Genomic DNA, 23441 nt, shown 5'->3' with positions numbered 1-23441 from the left:
TCGCACTAGGGGTAACAACAGCGTGATCGGACGTAGTGTGCACCAAACAAAAAAAAAACCTTGAACAGAACCCTGCCCACTCTTCCCTGGAAATGTTCTGTTTATGGCTGGCTGCATGTGGGCACAAACCCGAACTGCCCAATTAGTGACTTCCATTGGGGCTCAGATCAAGTTTGAGTCCCAAACCAAAATTTTTCAAAAGTCTGGCTGAACCCGCCGAACTGAACTTCCATGACTCCACTCATCTCTATACCAAAACCACCCCAAAATTCCTGCTGTATATTGGGGAATACTCAACAAGACCTGCTGTATACCGGTGTAGCAGGCCAAATTAACCCTTCCCAGATTAAGCCCGGGTATAGTTTGACCTGGGCTAGAGTATAACCAGATTCCCTAGAGTGTAAAATAGCCTAATCCCAAGCTATACTTCTCCAGGCCAAAATATATCTATCTAACGTGGAACCCGACTATAGTCTGACCCAGGCAATAGTATATCCCGTGGCATAAACTCTATACCCGGGGGTGAAAAATTGCGCAGTGCTTACACTGAACTGACAGGAGATGGTGCTTTCCCATAAGTGCATAGTTAATGTTATGTATTTTAACTTGGTATGTAGTTCCTTTCTGTTCTCTATGACATCAAGCTTTTTCCAATTTTGACAATCTTGAAGAGACCCCCCCCCCCCCCCCCCCCCCCCCCTCTTGGAAGACCAACTGTATGACCAGCTTTTGAGGTTCTATACTGCAACACAACAAAAGTATCCGCATATTTTGTAGCAAGGACTTGCTAGTCTAGAGTCCCAATATACAAGACTAGAGATGACTGGACCTGAACTGTAAACTTTGGTGTTCATACTGATTACAAACTTTACAAAAAAAAATCAGTGTTCAAGTTCCGAGTTTGGGTGCTTTACGTATACTGACCACTTGATCAAGCATCGCTGTGCTCGGGTACTCAGCGCTCAACTCAGATTGGTGGATTTCCTGATGAAGAAGTGAGGACACACTTCGAAAGGCTTAGAAATAAAACCATCTACATTTTGCTCAGCACTTTGGATCTTCGTCATTCTTACAGCAGCGCAGAACAGTTCAACATTTTATTTGGTTCCTTGTCCTCATGAATGAGCTACCAAAGCTCATATGAGCATGAGAATTTCTGTGCTTGCTGCTGACCTCAAATCGTTTATGGAGACTCGTTGTAAGAACAAGGCTCCATAGACTGAAATAACTCACGGTCAGTGACAAGCATGGAATTTCTCTTGCTTGTGAGAAATTCCATGCCGGCTGTTGACTGCGACTGACCTATGGAGCATCAATTCGATGGTCGTTGTGGGACATTACACCATTGGATTATGTCAGAACTTCGAGGATTTCTTTAAATTAATAAGTTGGTGAACGAGGGGAATGTATATTAAAAAAAACCTATTTTTTCCTGTGTCTGTGTTTTTTTTCTGTTTTATACTTACCAGGTTCGTAATGGGGGTATCTGGTAGACACCTCTCCATTACTAACACCAGGGCTTGATGCCAGCTGACATTAAACAGCTGACAACATCCCATAAAACTATTACCCTGATTGCTACTGCACCAGGGCAATCAAGAAAAGCCTGGGCAAATGCCAGAATTGGCTCATGTAATGGACGCGCTACTTCCGGGGCAGCTGGTGGCTGCTAATTTAAGCTAGGGAGGGCCAAATAACCTTTTAACCCTGATATTACTAGTGCCCAGCTGTCTGATTTACCTTGGCTGGTTATCAAAAATAGGGAGGACACCATGCTGTTTAATTATTTATTTAGAAATAAATAATTAAAAAAAGGCTTAGGGTTTTTCAATTTTTGATAACCAGCCAAGGTAAAGCAGACAGCAGGGCTGCAGTCCGTATCTATCTGCTTAACCTTGGCTGATTATTAATAACCCCACACCGTTTTTTTTTTAATTATTTCTTTATTCCCTATCCATATTTGTTTGCAGTACAATTGTCCAGCATTTACCCCTATTTTCTTCCTTGTACAGCCTCCTAGTCCTCACAAGGACCATTTTACAGCAAAAAAATTTAGGTCACCATTGACTTCTATTGTGTTTGGGATCCAAGGTCAAGTTGAAGTGAAGTCAAGGTAGCGTACTGAACTTTTAATGAAAGTTCAACAGAACCCGGCAAACCCAAACATCCACGGGTCTGCTCATCACTACACAAGACTCGTTATATATTACAACACATCACAAGACCTGCCCTATACCAATAACAACAACAAAACTTGCCATACTTATACCAGAAACATCACTCAAAACCGGTCATGCGTATTTGGAAGCCAAGGTAACTGATCTAAATAAGCAGCTTGCAACACTCAGGGGCATTGCAAACCTGGAGAGGAGTTTAGAGCTCACTGAGCTTTCTCTGGCTGGGGCCAGTGATATGGAGGAGGGTGGAGGTGGGGAAGATCAGGACCCTGAGGTAGGTAGTTGGGTAACAGTTAGAAGAAGAGGTAGAGGGAAAAGTGTCAGGGAGCCTAGTCCTGACCTGGCACAACCTAGTAAATATGCCTGTTTGGCTGATATTAGGAATGAAGGGCCAGGACTAGGGTCACTACAGCAGGATGTTGTTCCTAGCAACCAGGAAAACAACTGCTGTAGGAAGGAGGGAAATAGGAGTGCAGCGGACAGACAGGGTCATCTGTCACCGAGACCGTGAATGCCGAACAGTGTGTTGTCTGCCGGGTGCTCGGGTTCGGCATATTGCGGATCGGATGGACAGATTGCTGGGTGGGACTGGGGAAAACCCAGCGGTCATGGTGCACATTGGTACTAATGACAAAGTTAGAGGCAGGTGGAAGGTCCTTAAAAATGATTACAGGGAACTAGGAGAGAAGCTGAAGTCCAGGATCTCCAAGGTGGTGTTTTCAGAAATACTACCGGTGCCATGAGCGTCACTAGAAAGACAGCGGGAGCTTAGGGAGATAAATACGTGGCTTAGAAATTGGTGCAGGAAGGAAGGGTTCGGGTTCATGGAGAACTGGGCTGACTTCTCAGTCGGCTACAGGCTCTACGGTAGGGACGGGCTGCACCTCAATGGGGAAGGTGCAGCTGTGCTGGGGGAGAAAATGGTCAGACGAATGGAGGAGCTTTTAAACTAGGATCGGGGGGTGGGAGGGTAGTGGAGCAAAAAAGGGGATAGACAGAGCAAATAGAGATAGTGAGACGGTAGGGGTCAATGAAAGATTAGGGGGGGATGGGACATGCAAGGAACGTAGGGAGGCTAGGAGTAATAAAGGTGTTAATAGGATTAAATGTCTACTGGCAAATGTAAGAAGTCTTGCAAACAAAATGAATGAATTGGAGACTCTTATGTCAACCATGGATTATGATGTGGTGGGCATTACGGAAACCTGGCTGGATGAAAGCCATGACTGGGTGACAAACATACAGGGTTATAGTACATTTAGGAGGGACAGGAAAGACAAAAAAGGTGGTGGGGTGTGTATATTTATCAAATCTAACCTAAAACCTGTGTTGAATGATGACATTGGGGGGAACTGCAACAATGTAGAGTCAGTATGGGTAAATGTACATGGGGAGGGGAATAATGGAAAAATGCTAATTGGAGTTTGCTATAAGCCTCCTAACATACCTGAACAAATAGAGGGTGAAATGCTGGAACAAATTGAAAAGGCAGCTAATAATAATGATCGGGTTCTTATTATGGGGGATTTCAACTATCCAGACATTCAGTGGGACATAACCAGAAGATTCTGTGCTAAAAGCTGTAAATTCTTATCTACCATTCAAGACCATTTCCTCTCTCAGATGGTAGATGAACCGACGAGGGGAGATAATTTGCTAGATTTGGTCCTGTCAAATAGACCGGATACAATTTCAGATCTACAGGTCCGGGAGCACTTGGGCACCAGCGATCATAATATGGTAAGCTTCAACGTAATATTCAATAGAACATTTCAAAGGGGAAATGCTAAAACCTGGAATTTTAGGAAAGCTGATTTCAACAAATTAAGGTAAGAGCTTAAATGTGTACATTGGGACAAAGTCATGGTAACTGGGGATACTGAACATAAATGGGGAAAGTTTAAGGATATACTACTAGAGTCCTGTAAAAAACGTATACCCTCTGGTAATAAAATGTCCCAGAATAAAAAGAAACCACTATGGATAAATAAGACTGTACAAAGTATAATAAAACAAAAACAAAGGGCATTTAAAATCTTGAAGGCTGAGAATACAGAAATAGCATTTCAGGAGTATAAAGATATCAATAGGAAATGCAAAAAAGAAATCAAACAAGCAAAACTAGCTACTGAAACAAAAATCGCCAATGACATTAAAATAAATCCCAAAATCTTTTATAAATACATTAATGCCAAAAGGAAAACAAAGGATAGTATTGGCCCCTTAAAATATAATAACAAGTTAGTTATAGAGGACAAACCAAAGACTGAGATATTAAATAGGCATTTCTCATCTGTGTTCACCAAGGAACTGACTGTAAAAGGGATCATTCAACAAGTGAAAAATCAAAGTTCACCACCCAATATAATTAATTTAACACAAGAAGAAGTACGCCTACGTCTGAGTAAATTAAACATTGACAAATCCCCAGGGCCAGATGGCATTCATCCACGAATATTGAGGGAATTGAGCTCCGTAATCGACAGACCGCTGTATCTCATCTTTTTAGACTCACTTGTAACAGGGTTGGTGCCTTGGATTGGAGGATTGATGATGTGGTACCGATATTTAAGAAAGGTAAGAGGGTAGATCCAGGCAACTACCTTCCAGTAAGCCTGACATCAGTAGTGTGCAAAGTTTTTGAGGGCATTTTAATGGATGACATGCAAAAATATGTTGCAGAAAATAATATAATAACTGACAGACAGCATGGATTCATGAAAGATAAGTCGTGTCTAACCAACCTGTTGGGGTCTATGAGGGGGTAAGTGCAAACCTGGATACTGGTAATGCAGCTGATGGGATTTATTTGGACTTTGCAAAGGCACTTCATACTGTACCACATAATAGCCTTATACTAAAGCTCCAGAAGCAAGGGCTAGGGGAAACTATATGCAACTGGGTAAGGAATTGGCTAAAAGATAGGAAACAAAGAGTAGTCATAAATGGTACATTCTCTAAATGGGCTATAGTCAGCACTGGGGTGCCGCAGGGATTTGTGCTAGGACCAATTCTTTTTAATCTCTTTATTAATGACCTTGTGGATGGGATTGATAGTACAGTGTCAGTCTTTGCTGATGACACCAAACTATGTAGGATATTAAAAACGGACCTTGATAGTATAATATTACAAAAAGATCTGGATAAGATGTCAGAATGGGCAGATACTTGGCAAATGAGATTTAATGTTGAGAAATGTAAAGTAACGCACCTAGGACGGAGTAATCCTATAACTGCATATACATTAAATGGAAGTAAACTCGGGACTACAGAACAGGAGAAGGACTTGGGTATTCTCATTACAAATAAGCTGAGCAGCAGCACTCAATGTCAGGCAGCAGCTGCTAAAGCAAACAAGATTCTAAGGTGTATAAAAAGAGAGATTAGATCCCGTGATCCCAATGTATTGTTAGCACTCTATAAATCACTTGTAAGGCCAGATCTGGAATACGGGATCCAGTTTTGGGCTCCACATTTTAAAAAGGACATTCAGAAGTTAGAATCAGTTCAAAGGCAGGCAACTAGACTACTACAAGGAATGGAGGCCGCCCGTATGATGACAGGTTGAAAAAGTTAGATATGTTTAGTTTAGAAAAAAGACGTCTCAGAGGAGATCTCATTTATATGTATAAATACATGTGTGGTCAATATAAAGGACTGGCACATGACTTATTCCTTCCAAAGACAATACTAAGGACCAGGGGGCACTCACTGCGAGTGGAAGAAAAGCGATTCCGACAGCTAAATAGGAAAGGGTTCTTTACAGTTAGAGCAGTCAGACTGTGGAATGCCCTACCACAAGACGTAGTAATGGCAGATACTATAACAGCTTTTAAAAGAGGGCTGGATGATTTCCTCACTACACACAACATTGTTGGTTATAAATGACTAAGTGACCAAATGTAGAACTTGTGGAGGAAGGATGAACTAGATGGACCTAGGTCTTTTTTCAACCTTAGTAACTATATAACTATATATACCAGGAACACTACACAAGACCCGTTGTATACCGAGAAAAATCTGAAGACCTATTGCATACCGTTGACATGCTACAAGGTCTGCCGTATAACAAGAACACTACACAAGAACTGTAGTATAACTGGACCACCCCGCAAGACCCACCATATATCGGGAACGCCTCACAAGATCCACTATATATTGATTAGCCAAAAATGTTTTAATGTCTTTAAAATATAGTGTTGATAATTTTTAAAACATCTCTGTGAGATGGAAATTGTTTGTGGGGATTCAACAACTCACAAGATCTACCATATACCAGGAATAACCCAGTAGACCTGACATACACTGGAACTCCTCACTGTAGACCAACTGTATACTGGGAACAAATCACAAGACCAGTCATATACCAGTAACACACCACAATACCTGCCATATTTGTACCACAAATATCCCTCAAGACCCACTTTATACTATGAACATCCTACAAGACCTGCCATATACTTGGAACACCACTAAAGACCCGTTGCATACTGTGAACACCACATACTGTAAGACCTGCTGTAGACCGGGAACACCCAACAAGACCTCCTGATTATCGAGAACACCGGAACACCCAACAAGACTTGCTCTTTACTGGGAACATCCGACAAGACCTGCTATATCCTGGGAACAGCCAACAAGACCTGCTATATACCGGGAACATGCCACAAGACCTGCTATATACCGGGAACATCCCACAAGACCTGCTGTATACTAGGAACACCCCACAAAACCTGTTGTATAAAGGAAATAGCCCGCAAGAACTATCTCATAACTGGGACACTCCACAAGACCCACTGTATAACAGGAACACCCAACAAAACATACTAGAACACCACACAAGACCAGCCATATACGACTAATATTCCACAAGATCCTCCTTATAGAAGAATGAAACCCCAAGACCTGCAGTAGACTGGGAACACCCCATCAGACCAAGCATATACCAGGAATAAGCCCCAAGGCCTGCTACATTCTGCAAACAAAACACAAGAACTGCTGAATATTGGAAACATCCCATAAGGCCCTCTATATATAAGGAAATTCCCACAAGACCTACCTGTTGTATAGTGGTCAGACCTGCAATTTTGTAGCTTTTCTGTCCCATTTGTCTAGACATCATAACTTGGCCTTCGTAACAGTTGTTTAGATCCTCAGTTGCCCATTTTTCCTGCTATGACTACATCACCTTCAAGAGCTGATTGTTCACTTGCTGCCTGATATATCCCAGAAGTGATTCCCTTTATTTGCTCATGATGCGGCTAGTAGGTATGGCCATGAATGCTAGTCTGCATGTGCCAGGGCGTGTTTGTACTTTTTTGAATATAGACCACGCTCAAAAGCACCTGTCACCCTAAAATAAAAGGCCCCCATCTACTAAATGCCATAATATATAACCCTGGAAGGGAATGTGGGTCTGAACCAGCGTACACCTGATACCTCTGCACCCCCTATAGCTTTGCCCCTGCAAAATTTACAATGTATAGATTTTCCTCCTGCCTGGATTCAGTTACCGGAAGGAGATTTAATATTGTTGTTGTCTCCGTACATTTAGGCTTCAGGAGAAGCGGCGCCCGGTGATTCATGCTCATGTAGCGGAATATAACGATTGTATCTGAAGCCCCAGTGCGCCATTCTCATTTCACTCAAAATAAAAAACAAAATGTATCTGTGTCAGTCAGTGCCCTTCCGCTGTACTCCGAGGTATCAAACGGGCGACAATTATGATTGGGAGGTGATTGTGTCACATTGCTGGAAAGTTTATTGCTCGGCAGTGTGTTTGGCAGTAACACATTCCCTTTCATATTACTCTTTATATCATTGTTTGCCTGTGACTGGAATAATCAAATGGCATCAAACTCTGTCACATTCAATTTACAGGATTTCCCACCGACGCCGGCGGCTTCTTGCTGTGTATTCGAGATTTGTGAATTATGCTGCCGCCGTGGAGCGCGTGTAATGATTATTATTAGCAAATAATAATAGACCATAGTCATATATAAAGCAACATTGGCTTGTGGCAAAAATTACCCATAAATTCAAAAATCTACTTCTATATGCCCCACATGTTTCCATAGGCTGAAATGACCCCCTAGCATCATGTGATATATACACTACTGGCTGAAACACCTTTTATTTCACTTTATGGACAAAAAAAATACATATATAATGAAAATAGTGATGAGCGAATCCGTGGATATTCGGGTTCGCCGAACCAGCACCATCTAAAAAAAAATTGGGCCCGGCAGCCAAACTTGATCCTGAATGCCGAGCCCCATATAAGTCCAAGAGACTCGAACTTATGTGTTAGAAAATGGTGTTAGTAAGAGTTAATTGGACTGCAAAATAAATAAAATAAGGAATAAAGCAGGACCGTTATGCTTACCGACCTGTCCCATGGCTGTAACCCTACTTCCAGGTCCGATCATTAGCTCTCATGCATATTCACTGCTTCCCCCGCCCACCGTCAGTCTTTGTGTCTGTGATTGGTTGCAGTCAGACTGTGCCCTCACCCTCTGTGACAGCGTCTGTGAGTGGTTGGAATCACACACGCTGTCTGCATCTCTATAGTTGTGTAAAAATATATAAATAAATAAATTAAATGACATAGGGCTTTCAGTATATTGATACCCAGCGCAGGTAAAGCAGACAACTACAGGCTGCAGCCCCCAACCATGCACTTATCTTGGCTGTGTATCAAAATATGAGGAACCCCATGCGGCTTTTTTATTATTTAAATAAATTAATTTGAAAAATGAAGTGTGGTCTACTCCCAATTTAGATGCCTAGCCAAGATAAAGCAAACAGCCTGGGGCTAATATTCTCAGACTGGGAAGACCCATGGTTATTGCCCCCCCCCAGCCTAAAAATAGCAGCCTGCAGCCACCCAGAATTGTTGCATCCATTAGATGAGACAATTTCAGTGCTCTACCCTGCTCATCCGGATTGCCCTGGTGCAGTGGCAATCGGGGTAATATAAGGGGTTAATGACAACTATGATTTGTCAAACATCAAAGTTGCCACTAAGCCCTGGATTAGTATTCTGTAGGGTCTATGACACCCCAACTCATTAGTAATCCTGTAAGTAAAAAATATTTAAACACAAAACACAAAGAAAAATCCTTTATTTATTTATGTTTTTAAACACCCTCTTTCTCCAATTTATGAACCCCAAAACACCCAGGTCCGACATAATCCACACCACGACGTCCAACGACGATCCCGGCTCTGCTACATACTGAAGTCACAGTGCGCGGGCACATTAGAGAACATGACCACCGACTGCGACTTCAGGCAGACACTGCCTGAGGCACAGTTGTGAGCAGTTAGTTACGTCACTGAGTTTACCTGCGGTCACAGCTGGAGGTTCTCACGGTACCCTACCAGTGACCGCAAGTAAACTCACCTCAGGTTGACTCATTGAACTCAGTGACCTCACCTCAGGTGAACTCATTGAACTCGTTTTCACCTGCATCTTCTGCCAGAAAACTGCGGGTTTTTTTGCCAAGACATTCAGATTTGGTGCTGAAATTTGTACACTAAATTCGTGCATATTGTGCCAAAAGAGGTTGGGTTTACACAAACTGTACCCCAAATTGGGCATTCTCAACAAGACTGTGGTCAGGACATAAACATGTTTATTTTACCAATGTTGACTTTGTTAATTATGGTTTTGTCTAAAATTTCCTAGAGCTTTGTGTCTTTTGTGCCTGCAGCTGTTACACAGATCTCTGTGTCTCCATGGTCCGTGAAAAAAATATCATGTAAAACATTTACCTGTGAATGATATAGCTCGTTATTAATCCATTTGGTTTCTTAGGTTCTTTCCATGTAATCCTTATAGCTCGTGGACCGATTGCTATAGGTGTTGGTGGGTCAAGATCTTCTGGTGCAGCTTGTGAAGTTACCAAGGATGTGGCCCTGCTGACACCACAGTTGCCTATAAAAGAAGTAAAACTATCCATTGGAAATAATTTATCACGAAATTCAGCTGTAAAAATGTATATAGGTATACATATAGGTGATGCATGAATACCACAATATAAACCATTGTGTGCCTCTGTATGAAGTCTGGACCATATAGAAGAACATTAGGGCCCATATCCTTCTAAAGCCTAGATATTAGGGCCCCGTGCAGGCTGAAGATCATATGGATTTGTAATATGGCCATGGACGTGAGGTTTTAGATTAATATTTAATCTGTATTAAAGGTTTGTTTTCACGACTGATCTTCAGGATTGCTCTCTCCTCTGCCTTGTGGCTTCTTGCATGCCGCATGAAGGCGTGTTACTAAGTGATTGCCAGTTGGGACCAGCAGAATGGTAGACGCACTGGGAAAAACTCTGCTCTCTCCCATACTGCAGGTTTAGCTGCTATCTAAAGTCCCTTGCCTAGGAAACCGGCCACCTCTGAGAGACTGCAGGGGTGACCGATAATCTAGACAATGAGCAGTAAACAAAATTAAAAACACTTTCATTTTTGGAGGATTTCTAATAAGAGGTGTCACCATTTATGATGATGAGAGATCAGCTTTAATAATCATCTAAAATGTGAATAGACATTTCCTTCACTTGTTTACTTACCCTGTTGACAAGCTTGTAATCGGAGGGAACACTCAGTGCCCGGAGCCAAGTCTTCCAGAATTAGGAGCCGTTGAGCTCCAGCAGCATGCCTCTGCGCATCAGTGCTACCCGCATTCAGCAGTACATTGAAATCCAATGGAACGCTGGGGTCATACACCCCTAAAATAAAGGATCAAAAAGAAGGAAATGATTGGCATTGCAACATCAATATTTATGGTTACAGAGATAACTATCCTTAATACAGCACATACTTCTGCAACAAATCTGCTGCAGCAAAGCCGCAGGATGTGCTCAGTATATAAGCACTGGGAGAAAGGCATTGAGCAAAACATTGTTTACACAGTATCCCGGCAGATTCTAATGTGCTACTGTGCATCCCCCGTATTGTGTATATGTGGCGCCCCTGCGGCTTTATTCACCACAGGGTACTGCACCTCACTTAAGGTGCAGTATTCATCTCAGGTAAGGAGGGACTAATCACCGGTGTTTCCACAATTCCACCTTACATACAGTTTAGGTGCCTTCTCACTGGGGACTGGACTAGGGTAGGCTGGGGGTGGTCCACTTCTCACGAAGCATGGGACTTTCCCGGTCACTAGGACAACCACCTGGGGGGTGGGGACCACTTGGGGTAGAAGTAGGAGTAACCTTCACACAATCCTCAGTCAAGTCGGGACTACAATTCTGGCGACATGACACCACTTCTCTCTTTTCTTAACGGTACCCAAAACTTAGAGCTGGAGGCTCAGCCTGGGTCCCTCACTTCTGAAGGGGCATCGGCTGCAGCCCATCACAGCGAAGACCGGCACCTCCCGGGCAATCCACGGACAGTGAGTAAAGACCTGGAACAGCAACTACTTTGTCCGTCCCTTCACTGCTGGCGCTGTCGCCCCGCGCTTCGGGTCCAACGGCCACTGCTACCTCCCTCATACTTCCTGGGGCCTAGCTTCACCTACATGAAGCTGAACTATCCTTGCTGCGACACCATCTGCCCCAGAGGACAGCGTTCGCAGCGGCGGCTAATCCCTGGCTGTATACCGTAGGTGGCGTCACGAGACAACTACCCTCATCATCCCATCTTATTGTACACCTCAGGCCGCGAAGCCAGGCATGGCCACCTGTGACATAACCAGTCCGGCGACGAGTACATTTAACCTCTGCCCCGTGGGTGCTACATTTACAGTTGGGTCCAGAAATATTTGGACAGTGACACAATTTTCGCGAGTTGGGCTCTGCATGCCACCACATTGGATTTGAAATGAAACCTCTACAACAGAATTCAAGTGCAGATTGTAACGTTTAATTTGAAGGTTTGAACAAAAATATCTGATAGAAATTGTAGGAATTGTCACATTTCTTTACAAACACTCCACATTTTAGGAGGTCAAAAGTAATTGGACAAATAAACCAAACCCAAACAAAATATTTTTATTTTCAATATTTTGTTGCGAATCCTTTGGAGGCAATCACTGCCTTAAGTCTGGAGCCCATGGACATCACCAAACGCTGGGTTTCCTCCTTCTTAATGCTTTGCCAGGCCTTTACAGCCGCAGCCTTCAGGTCTTGCTTGTTTGTGGGTCTTTCCGTCTTAAGTCTGGATTTGAGCAAGTGAAATGCATGCTCAATTGGGTTAAGATCTGGTGATTGACTTGGCCATTGCAGAATGTTCCACTTTTTTGCACTCATGAACTCCTGGGTAGATTTGGCTGTATGCTTGGGGTCATTGTCCATCTGTACTATGAAGCGCCGTCCGATCAACTTTGCGGCATTTGGCTGAATCTGGGCGGAAAGTATATCCCGGTACACTTCAGAATTCATCCGGCTACTCTTGTCTGCTGTTATGTCATCAATAAACACAAGTGACCCAGTGCCATTGAAAGCCATGCATGCCCATGCCATCACGTTGCCTCCACCATGTTTTACAGAGGATGTGGTGTGCCTTGGATCATGTGCCGTTCCCTTTCTTCTCCAGACTTTTTTCTTCCCATCATTCTGGTACAGGTTGATCTTTGTCTCATCTGTCCATAGAATACTTTTCCAGAACTGAGCTGGCTTCATGAGGTGTTTTTCAGCAAATTTAACTCTGGCCTGTCTATTTTTGGAATTGATGAATGGTTTGCATCTAGATGTGAACCCTTTGTATTTACTTTCATGGAGTCTTCTCTTTACTGTTGACTTAGAGACAGATACACCTACTTCACTGAGAGTGTTCTGGACTTCAGTTGATGTTGTGAACGGGTTCTTATTCACCAAAGAAAGTATGCGGCGATCATCCACCACTGTTGTCATCCGTGGACGCCCAGGCCTTTTTGAGTTCCCAAGCTCACCAGTCAATTCCTTTTTTCTCAGAATGTACCCGACTGTTGATTTTGCTACTCCAAGCATGTCTGCTATCTCTCTGATGGATTTTTTCTTTTTTTTCAGCCTCAGGATGTTCTGCTTCACCTCAATTGAGAGTTCCTTAGACCGCATGTTGTCTGGTCACAGCAACAGCTTCCAAATGCAAAACCACACACCTGTAATCAACCCCAGACCTTTTAACTACTTCATTGATTACAGGTTAACGAGGGAGACGCCTTCAGAGTTAATTGCAGCCCTTAGAGTCCCTTGTCCAATTACTTTTGGTCCCTTGAAAAAGAGGAGGCTATGCATTACAGAGCTATGATTCCTAAACCCTTTCTCCGATTTGGATGTGAAAACTCTCATATTGCAGCTGGGAGTGTGCACTTTCAGCCCATATTATATATATAATTGTATTTCTGAACATGTTTTTGTAAACAGCTAAAATAACAAAACTTGTGTCACTGTCCAAATATTTCTGGACCTAACTGTACAGCACTAATGCAGGCACTATGAATTTCAACAGATCCATAGGATAGACAACGCCCAAGTCTGATCCTGCAAACATTGTGATTAAAGTTTTACACCTACAGAAACTAATCAGATGCATCTCGCTGCTGCCTTCACTCCCCTCTCACATCCATATATAGGAAGACATCCTGCAGCTGCAGCCTCCTCCTCTCCCCTCTCACAGCATGGTGTTTCACTTCTATATCTAGGAAGACATCCTGCAGCTGCAGCCTCCTCCTCTCCCCTCTCACAGCATGCAGTCTCACATCCATATATAGGAAGACATCCTGCAGCTGCAGCCTCCTCCTCTCCCCTCTCACAGCATGGAGTCTCACATCCATATATAGGAAGACATCCTGCAGCCTCCTCCTCTCCCATCTCACAGCATGGAGTCTCACATCCATATATAGGAAGACATCCTGCAGCTGTAGCCTCCTCCTCTCCCCTCTCACAGCATGCAGCCTCATATCCATATATAGGAAGACATCCTGCAGCTGCAGCCTCCTCCTCTCCCCTCTCACAGCATGCAGTCTCACATCCATATATAGGAAGACATCCTGCAGCTGCAGCCTCCTCCTCTCCCCTCTCACAGCATGGAGTCTCACATCCATATATAGGAAGACATCCTGCAGCCTCCTCCTCTCCCATCTCACAGCATGGAGTCTCACATCCATATATAGGAAGACATCCTGCAGCTGTAGCCTCCTCCTCTCCCCTCTCACAGCATGCAGCCTCATATCCATATATAGGAAGACATCCTGCAGCTGCAGCCTCCTCATCTCCCCTCTCACAGCATGCAGTCTCACATCCATATATAGGAAGACATCCTGCAGCTGCAGCCTCCTCCTCTCCCCTCTCACAGCATGGAGTCTCACATCCATATATAGGAAGACATCCTGCAGCCTCCTCCTCTCCCATCTCACAGCATGGAGTCTCACATCCATATATAGGAAGACATCCTGCAGCTGTAGCCTCCTCCTCTCCCCTCTCACAGCATGCAGTCTCACATCCATATATAGGAAAGCATTCTGCAGCTGCAGCCGCCTCCTCTCCCCTCTCACAGCATGCAGCCTCACATCCATATATAGGAAAGCATTCTGCAGCTGCAGCCGCCTCCTCTCCCCTCTCACAGCATGCAGTCTCACATCCATATATAGGAAAGCATTCTGCAGCTGCAGCCGCCTCCTCTCCCCTCTCACAGCATGCAGCCTCACATCCATATATAGGAAAGCATTCTGCAGCTGCAGCCGCCTCCTCTCCCCTCTCACAGCATGGAGTCTCACATCCATATATAGAAAGACATCCTGCAGCTACAGCCTCCTCCTCTCCCCTCTCACAGCATGCAGCCTCATATCCATATATAGGAAGACATCCTGCAGCTGCAGCCTCCTCCTCTCCCCTCTCACAGCATGGAGTCTCACATCCATATATAGGAAGACATCCTGCAGCTGCAGCCTCCTCTCCCCTCTCACAGCATGCAGTCTCACATCCATATATAGGAAGACATCCTGCAGCCTCCTCTTCTCCCATCTCACAGCATGGAGTCTCACATCCATATATAGAAAGACATCCTGCAGCCTCCTCCTCTCCCATCTCACAGCATGGAGTCTCACATCCATATATAGGAAGACATCCTGCAGCTGTAGCCTCCTCCTCTCCCCTCTCACAGCATGCAGCCTCATATCCATATATAGGAAGACATCCTGCAGCTGCAGCCTCCTCCTCTCCCCTCTCACAGCATGCAGTCTCACATCCATATATAGGAAGACATCCTGCAGCTGCAGCCTCCTCCTCTCCCCTCTCACAGCATGGAGTCTCACATCCATATATAGGAAGACATCCTGCAGCCTCCTCCTCTCCCATCTCACAGCATGGAGTCTCACATCCATATATAGGAAGACATCCTGCAGCTGTAGCCTCCTCCTCTCCCCTCTCACAGCAGCAGCCTCATATCCATATATAGGAAGACATCCTGCAGCTGCAGCCTCCTCCTCTCCCCTCTCACAGCATACAGTCTCACATCCATATATAGAAGGACATCCTGCAGCTGCAGCCTTCTCCTCTCCCCTCTCACAGCATGGAGTCTCACATCCATATATAGGGAAGACATTCTGCAGCCTCCTCCTCTCCCCTCTCACAGCATGCAGTCTCACATCCATATATAGAAGGACATCCTGCAGCTGCAGCCTCCTCCTCTCCCCTCTCACAGCATGCAGTCTCACATCCATATATAGAAGGACATCCTGCAGCTGCAGCCTCCTCCTCTCCCCTCTCACAGCTTGCAGTCTCACATCCATATATAGGAAGACATCCTGCAGCCTCCTCTTCTCCCATCTCACAGCATGCAGTCTCACATCCATATATAGGAAAGAATTCTGCAGCTGCAGCCTCCTCCTCTCCCCTCTCACAGCATGGAGTCTCACATCCATATATAGGAAAGACATTCTGCAGCTGCAGCCTCCTCCACTCCCATCTCACAGCATGCAGTCTCACATCCATATATAGGAAAGCATTCTGCAGCTGCAGCCTCCTCCTCTCCCCTATCACAGCATGGAGTCTCACATCCATATATAGGAAGACATTCTGCAGCTGCAGCCTCCTCCTCTCCCCTCTCACAGCATGGAGTCTCACATCCATATATAGGAAGACATTCTGCAGCTGCAGCCTCCTCCTCTCCCCTCTCACAGCATGCAGTCTCACATCCATATATAGGAAAGCATTCTGCAGCTGCAGCCTCCTCCTCTCCCCTCTCACAGCATGCAGTCTCACATCCATATATAGGAAAGCATTCTGCAGCTGCAGCCTCCTCCTCTCCCCCCCTTTCCTGTCTATTATTCACTGTTTTACATAAGTTAACTTATTTGAAGTCTGAGAAAGTTTATAAACATTTTCATATAGGAAGAGGCAGAGAAAAGAACTACACAGATTGCTAGAGGATGAAAAAGATGCCCGTTTTACCTACAAAGTTTCATGGCTCCTCAGGAGCTACTAATTTATGCAAAATAACTAATATATATAAAAAGGGCATATTATCTTAGACATATGTATTGTGAAGTACCTCTGTTATTTTGCCTGGACATATGATTACAGGCATAACCATGGACACTGCAAAATTGTGTTGGGATTTGCCCTTTTTGGCAAAGGAAATTGGAATGCAGAGAGGTCAACTGATTTAGACATTTCCAGGAGGAATAACAGAGAAACATAATGAAAAGAAACAGTAAGAAAGCTAAGAAAAGTATTTACTACAAGACATTGCAGACCCGCTTACAAATCCTCTCTACAGGACGTCCACATGTACATATTTTTTTTCTGCGGATTTCCTACTGCAGATTTTAATGTGGATTTTCACCAATCTGCATAAAAGTCTACAACACAAATCATGCAGATTTGTCATATTTTGATGCATATTTACATTGTAAAGGTAAATCTGTGAAGTCATAAGTTGCAATCTTACAAATGTAAGATCTGCACCCCAGCTTCAAATATAGCATGTCAATTATTAGTTCGGTTTTTTTCCCCGCGTTTTGAATCCCTTTCAGCCATTGATTTCATTAAATAAAATGCACGGCACATAAACGCACAAGGAAAAAAAAAAAAAAAAATCGCACCAAAAATACCAGAAAAAAAACAGAAAGAGCGTAAATAATGCACCAAAAATTCACCTAACACACACCAGAAAGAGCATAAAAAATGCACCAAAAACACACCAGAAAGTGCATAAAAATGCACCAAAAATTAAAAAAAAAAGCAAAAACACCGGAAAGCGCATAAAAATGCACCAAAAATTCACCAAACACACACCAGAAAGCGCACAAAAAATGCACCAAAAACACACCAGACAGTGCATAAAAATGCACCAAAAAAGCACCAAAAACACCAGAAAGCGCATAAAAATGCACCAAAAATTCACCAAACACACCAGAAAGCGCATAAAAAACCGCACCAAAAACACACCAGAAAGCGTATAAAAATGCACCAAAAATTCACTAAAAACACACCAGAAAGCGTATAAAAATGCACCAAAAATTTACCAAAATCACACTAGAAAGCACACAAAAAATGCACCAAAAACACACCAGAAAGCGCATAAAAAATGCACCAAAAATTCACTAAAAACAAACCAGAAAGCGCATAAAAAATGCATTTTGTATCCGTTTCAGCCATTGATCTCACTAAATAAAATGCACGGCACATAAACGCACAAAAAAAAGCATAACAAATGCACCAAAAACACATCAGAAAGCGCATAAAAATGCACCAAAATTTCACCAAACACACACCAGAAAGCGCATAAAAAATAAACCAAAAATTTACCAAAAGCACACTAGAAAGCGCATAAAAATGCACCAAAAACACACCAGAAAGCGCATAAAAAATGCACCAAAAGCACACTAGAAAGCGCATAAAAAAATGCACCAAAAACACACCAGAAAGCGCATAAAAAAAAAAATGCATTTTGTATCCGTTTCAGCCATTGATTTCACTAAATAAAATGCCCGGCACATAAACGCACACAAAAAAAAAAGCATAAAAAATGCACCAAAAACACACCAGAAAGCACCAAAAACACACCAGAAAGCGTACAAAAATGCACCCGAAAGCGCACCAAGAAAGGTACCTAAAAAGCACCAAAAACAGACCAGAAAGTGCTCCAAAACCACATTTTTGGTGCATTTTTCTGCCACAGGGTGCAGTTTTTGGAGAAGACACATACCCTTACTGAATCTGCTGTGGATTCTGTTGAAGATTTCACACCTTGCTTACCGATGCACGAATTTGGCGATAAATTCAATGCAAAGAATCTGGTGTACCGCAAATTTCTGCGGCTCCATCTTCATGCAGAAAATTTCCGCAACTATAAGGCTATGTGCGCACTTAGCGGATTTTGCCGCGGATTTTCCGCGGATTTGCTGCATGTTTCGCTGCAGAAAATGTTCATAACATCTCTGCAGTGAATCACCAGCAAATCCTATGGAGAAAAAAAATCCTGTGCGCACTGGGCGGAATTTGACAGCTGCATGTTTTGCTGCGGGAATCCCGCAGCAAAAACAAGTGCATGTCACTTCTTTTCCGCACATCGCTGCGGGATTTCACTCCATTGACTCCAATGTTAATCATGAAATCCCGCAGGGAATAACGCAGGTAGCAAATTCTGTGCGGTTCACTGCGTTTTCCTGCGTTATTCCCTGCGGTATTTCGCGGTTTACCTCTGGTAATGTACATCGCCTGTCTGCGGTTTTGCAGGGAAGTGATGTCATTACAGGAAGAGGAAGCCGTGCAGAGAGTAAACACACACATCACTGACACACACAGACATCACAGACACACACACATAGACACAGACACATAGAATACACATAGAAAGCAAACGGAAATATAGAAAAAAAAACACGTGAGCTCCGCTGTATATTCACCGTCCAGCCGAGGTAAGCACACAGCGGCGGCCCGGTATTCTCAGGCTGGGGAGGGAGAGGGGCAGGGTTAATGTCCCCCGCCTCACTCCCACCTCCCGCAGCCGAGAATATCAGCCGCAGCTGCCTCGGCACTGTCGCATGCATTATGCGGCAGTACCGGAGTGTCCCTGGCTCTTCCTGCCGCCGTGTAGCAGTGGCGGTCAGGGTAATACAAGGAGTTAATGGTGGTGGATCACCGCCATTAACTCCAGGCTTGATCATGGCAGCGTCTATGTGACAGCTGACATGATCAACCCGTAAGTAAAGTGAATAAAACACAGACACCGAAAAATCCTTTATTTTAAATAAAACAAACAAGCCTCGTTCACCATTTTATTAACCCCTCCCGTACCAAAGCTCCGGCGTAATCCACAGGTCCTGCGCTGCTTACATCCAGCCGCGACTGTCACAGACACAGCGCTGAATGAAAGCAGCAGACAGCAGAGGTAATTACCGGTCATTTCCCACGGCCGGTAATGTGAACTCACTGCCGACCGTGGGAAATGCAGCGATCTGTCCTCTATCTATCTATCTATCTATATCTATCCCTCTATCTATCTATCTATCTATCTATCTATCTGTCTATCTATCCCTCTATCTATCTATCTATCTATCTATCTATCTATCCCTCTATCCCTCTATCTATCTATCTATCCCTCTATCTATCTACTATCTCAGAATTAAATGACTTTTTTTTTTTTTTTTTCAATGTGCTTTATTACACTGAATGCAATAAAGCACATCCCAACCCGCACGTGGCAATACCGCGAACAATACTGCGGTGAAACCGCAGCAAACCGCGGCAAACCGCATGCGGTTTTCGGGTGCGGTTTGCCGCGTTTTTTTACCGCGGGTGCGGTAATTTTAAGAGCATGCGGAATTTTCTCAAGAAAATTCCATTTCCCAGTGCGCACATAGCAAATGGAAATTTACTTACCTGAAGATTATGCTGCAGATTTTCTGCATGGAAAATCTGCTATTGGTGCATTTACCCAAATAAATTGAAGGGTCGGTGACTTTGCACATTTTCTGTCCTGTCTTTGACCCCCCCCCCCACACCCCCCCGGTAGAATATGAAGCGAGGTACTTGAGAAAGTGAATGAAAGCCTGGCCGCCTTTGTAATATTTGATGTTCCTCCATCCTAGCGTAGGAAGGCCCATATAAACCAATTTATACTAAGTGTAAATGGCACTTCTGTTATTTGGTGTCAGATTCGCCATGAGTATAATGACAAGCTGCCAAAACAGATTTCGAAGCAGACTAAAGAACAAGGTTTGTGTGCGTTAATATTCCCGGCACAGCGGCTTTCCATAATTTACAAGCCATCGCTGATAGTTTATTTAACATTTATGAACTTACAATGCAATCAGAAATTCATTATTATCCGTACAAATAAATAGTTGATATGTGACGAGCTCTCCGCCGGAGAAACCGGGACACGGGTCTCAATAAATGTTTTCTTCTGCAATAACTGGAGTATAATTTGTCAGCGCATCGGAGAGCTGAATAATTAAAGGGAAACTGTAAAGACTCCAATAAATACAATACATGGGTGGATTGCGGCTTGTTTTATGGAGAACCGGGTATCAGGTCTCCTCTGATACAAGGCAGCGACTATGAAACATGGATCTTTGCTTTTTTTTTTCCAGTTGTGTTACATTGTTGCTAAATATTACATTTACGAGGCTGTAAACGATTCATTGTAGAAGCTAATAAAGTGTAACAGTATTATCCGCGGGATTGCTACATTGTAATTTCTACGATAAGAGGCCGGTTAATGGATTACATAAAAGGAAGAGGCCCCATAAAACCCGGCTTTAAATTAGGCTGGTGGGTTTGGCCATCCGGGAGGAAAGGTTCCCCCAATATACTTTTCATGCCTCTTGGAATAATTTCTCATCCCCCATCCCCTTGCAAATTGTTTTTTCCCCACCTCAATATTAATGGGGATAAAGGCCGCTTTACACGCTATGACATCACTCAAGCGATGTCATTGGGGTCACAGAATTTGAGACGCTCATCCGGCCGCCTTAGCGATGTCGTTGCGTGTGACACCTATGAGCGATTTTGAGTCGTCGCAAAAACGTGCAAAATCGCTAATCAGTGACATGTCCCCCTCTTCCCAATTATCGTTGCTGCTGTGTGTACGATGTAGTTCGTCGTTCCTGCGGCAGGACACATCGCTACGTGTGACACTGCAGGAACGAGGAACCTCTCCTTACCTGCGGTCGCCGGCAATGAGGAAGGAAGGAGGTGGGCAGGATGTTACATCCCGTTCATCTCCGCCCCTCCACTGCTATTGGGCGCCCGATTAGTGATGTCGCTGTGACGCTGAACGAACCGCCCCCTTAGAAAAAAGGCAGTTCGCCGGTCACAGCGACATCGCTAGGCAGGTAAGTAGTGTGACGGGTATGAGCGATGTTGTGTGCCACGGGCAGCGATTTGCCCATGTCGCACAACCGATGGGGGTGGGTACGCACGCTAGCGATATCGGTAATGATATCGCAGCGTGTAAAGCGGCCTTTAGGCCAACTTGGACTTGGACTCCTCTTTTTATGGGTTCGTGCAAACCCTCATGTTATGATTTTTTAGCATCGGACTAGGAGTTCCTTAATCCAACCAGTTGGGCGTAGAGTGGACATTTTCCAGCACGGAGTGTCGGTTACTGGTCAAATGGGTGTCTCCATTCTCCGGTAACAGTGCCTTCTCTTTCGGCCATCTTTGTCCTCCTTCTTCTGAAACCTGGGTGCACGATGCGTTCTACATCATGCACACAGGCCGGTATTGTGATCTTGCATAGGCAGGGCAGATCAAAGTATTGTAGTCCGCCTTCACAGGATCTCAATGCTGGCCTGTGTGCATGACGTAGAACGCATCGTGCCCCCAGGCTTCAGAAGAAGGAGGACAAAGATGGCCGAAAGAGGAGGCGTTGCACCCGGAGAACGGAGACACCCATCCAACCAGTCTGCACCGGACCGACCGTTAGGTAAGTATTATAAAGTCATTTTTACGTTCTACACAGCGGCCTGGGCTCTTATATACAGTATGTTAGAATTCTATATATAAGAGCCTACTGTTGGTGGCCACAGCTTATAGTCACCAAATCTGGTGACAGGTTCCCTTTAATATAATAAGACCTACAGAAGGATTCATTGTCATCTGGTGGAGAGTTGAGCAAATTTGAGCAAAGCTTCCCCAGTATACAACTTTTCTGACTGGGCTTCTGGAACCTTCTGCATACTTTGAATGACATATTGGAAATGTTTATCCATCCAGGGGGCTGATCCCAGGAAAGGTAAATCAATAAGCCCCAGGTTTAGTGGGAGAGTTAGGCTGGTTTCACACTACGTCTTTTTAACATCCGTTGAAAACGTTATTTTAGCGGAAATACGGATCCTGCTTTTACAGCAAATAACGTATGCAAACGCATCTGTTATTTTGCAGGATCCTGCACTGGATGTTTAGGGGCGGGCATTGGAGTCATGTGATCGGGAGTGAGGGGAACTAGACTGGGAGCCGGCTTCTGACAGCTGCAGACGCTGGTAACCAAGGTAAACATCGGGCTTGGATACCCGATATTTATCTTGGTTACGAGTGTCTGCAGCTGCTAGGAGCAGGGCGGCCTGCACACGTAACCAACGTAAACATCGGGTAACTAAGAGAAGTGGTTACGCGATATTTACCTTGGTTACGAGTGTCCGCAGCTCTCAGGTGGGGGAGAGAGGAAGGGGGAAAGACAGAGATAGAGAGAGAGAGGGTGAGGGAGGGAGGAGGAGAGAGAGAGAGATCACGCGAGACTGGTTCTGGGCATGCTCAGTACTTTCTGGGCATGCTCAGTACAAAAGCAGGATCCTGTCTATCAGCATGCCAGCGTTCACATGCGTTTGCGTGCTGTTTAGTCAGGATCCAGCAATTTGCAGTATTTGGACGCAGCTCAAAAACGCTACAAGTAGCGTTTTTGAAACATGTTAAAAAACTGCAAGTCACTGGATCCTCACTATAACGCACGCAAACGCAGGTGAACGGATGTTAACGCGAGTCCATTGCAAATGCATTGAAGTGAAAACGCATTTGCACTGGATCCGTACTTCCGCTAAAATAACGTTTTCAACGGATGTTAAAAAGACGTAGTGTGAAACCAGCCTTAGTGCTGTGACTTGGAGGGGAGAGGATCTGTTGTTGCGGCCAGGTCCTGGTGCACATGAATGGACTATAGAGATTGAAACCGGATACACATGTTATGGTTGTAGTAGCCATCGTGTGAATTTGAGGAACTATCCCAAGCATTATTGTTGCCTGCTGGAGCTGGATACACGCGCTACGGTCGTGGTATCCATCATCTACAGGAGCATAGGCTATGACTGCAAACTGTACC

At 44.3% G+C, this 23441-nt stretch overlaps 1 protein-coding gene across 1 annotated transcript in view; it reads right to left on the bottom strand.

Annotated features, from left to right (window-relative positions):
* The window catches only part of USH2A (usherin), a 1098211-nt gene that overhangs the window by 146798 nt on the left and 927972 nt on the right, over positions 1 to 23441 (bottom strand). Inside the window, exons 58-59 of the mRNA XM_075339131.1 lie at positions 10760 to 10918; positions 9954 to 10116 (exon numbers count right to left, since the gene is read on the bottom strand). Of these exons, the coding sequence (XP_075195246.1) occupies positions 9954 to 10116; positions 10760 to 10918 (322 nt within the window). The remainder of the gene's footprint in view (positions 1 to 9953; positions 10117 to 10759; positions 10919 to 23441) is intronic.

Source organism: Anomaloglossus baeobatrachus, chromosome 3 (assembly GCF_048569485.1).
Source record: "Anomaloglossus baeobatrachus isolate aAnoBae1 chromosome 3, aAnoBae1.hap1, whole genome shotgun sequence".
Taxonomy (NCBI): domain Eukaryota; kingdom Metazoa; phylum Chordata; class Amphibia; order Anura; family Aromobatidae; genus Anomaloglossus; species Anomaloglossus baeobatrachus.
This window is presented reverse-complemented; position numbering and strand designations above follow the sequence as displayed.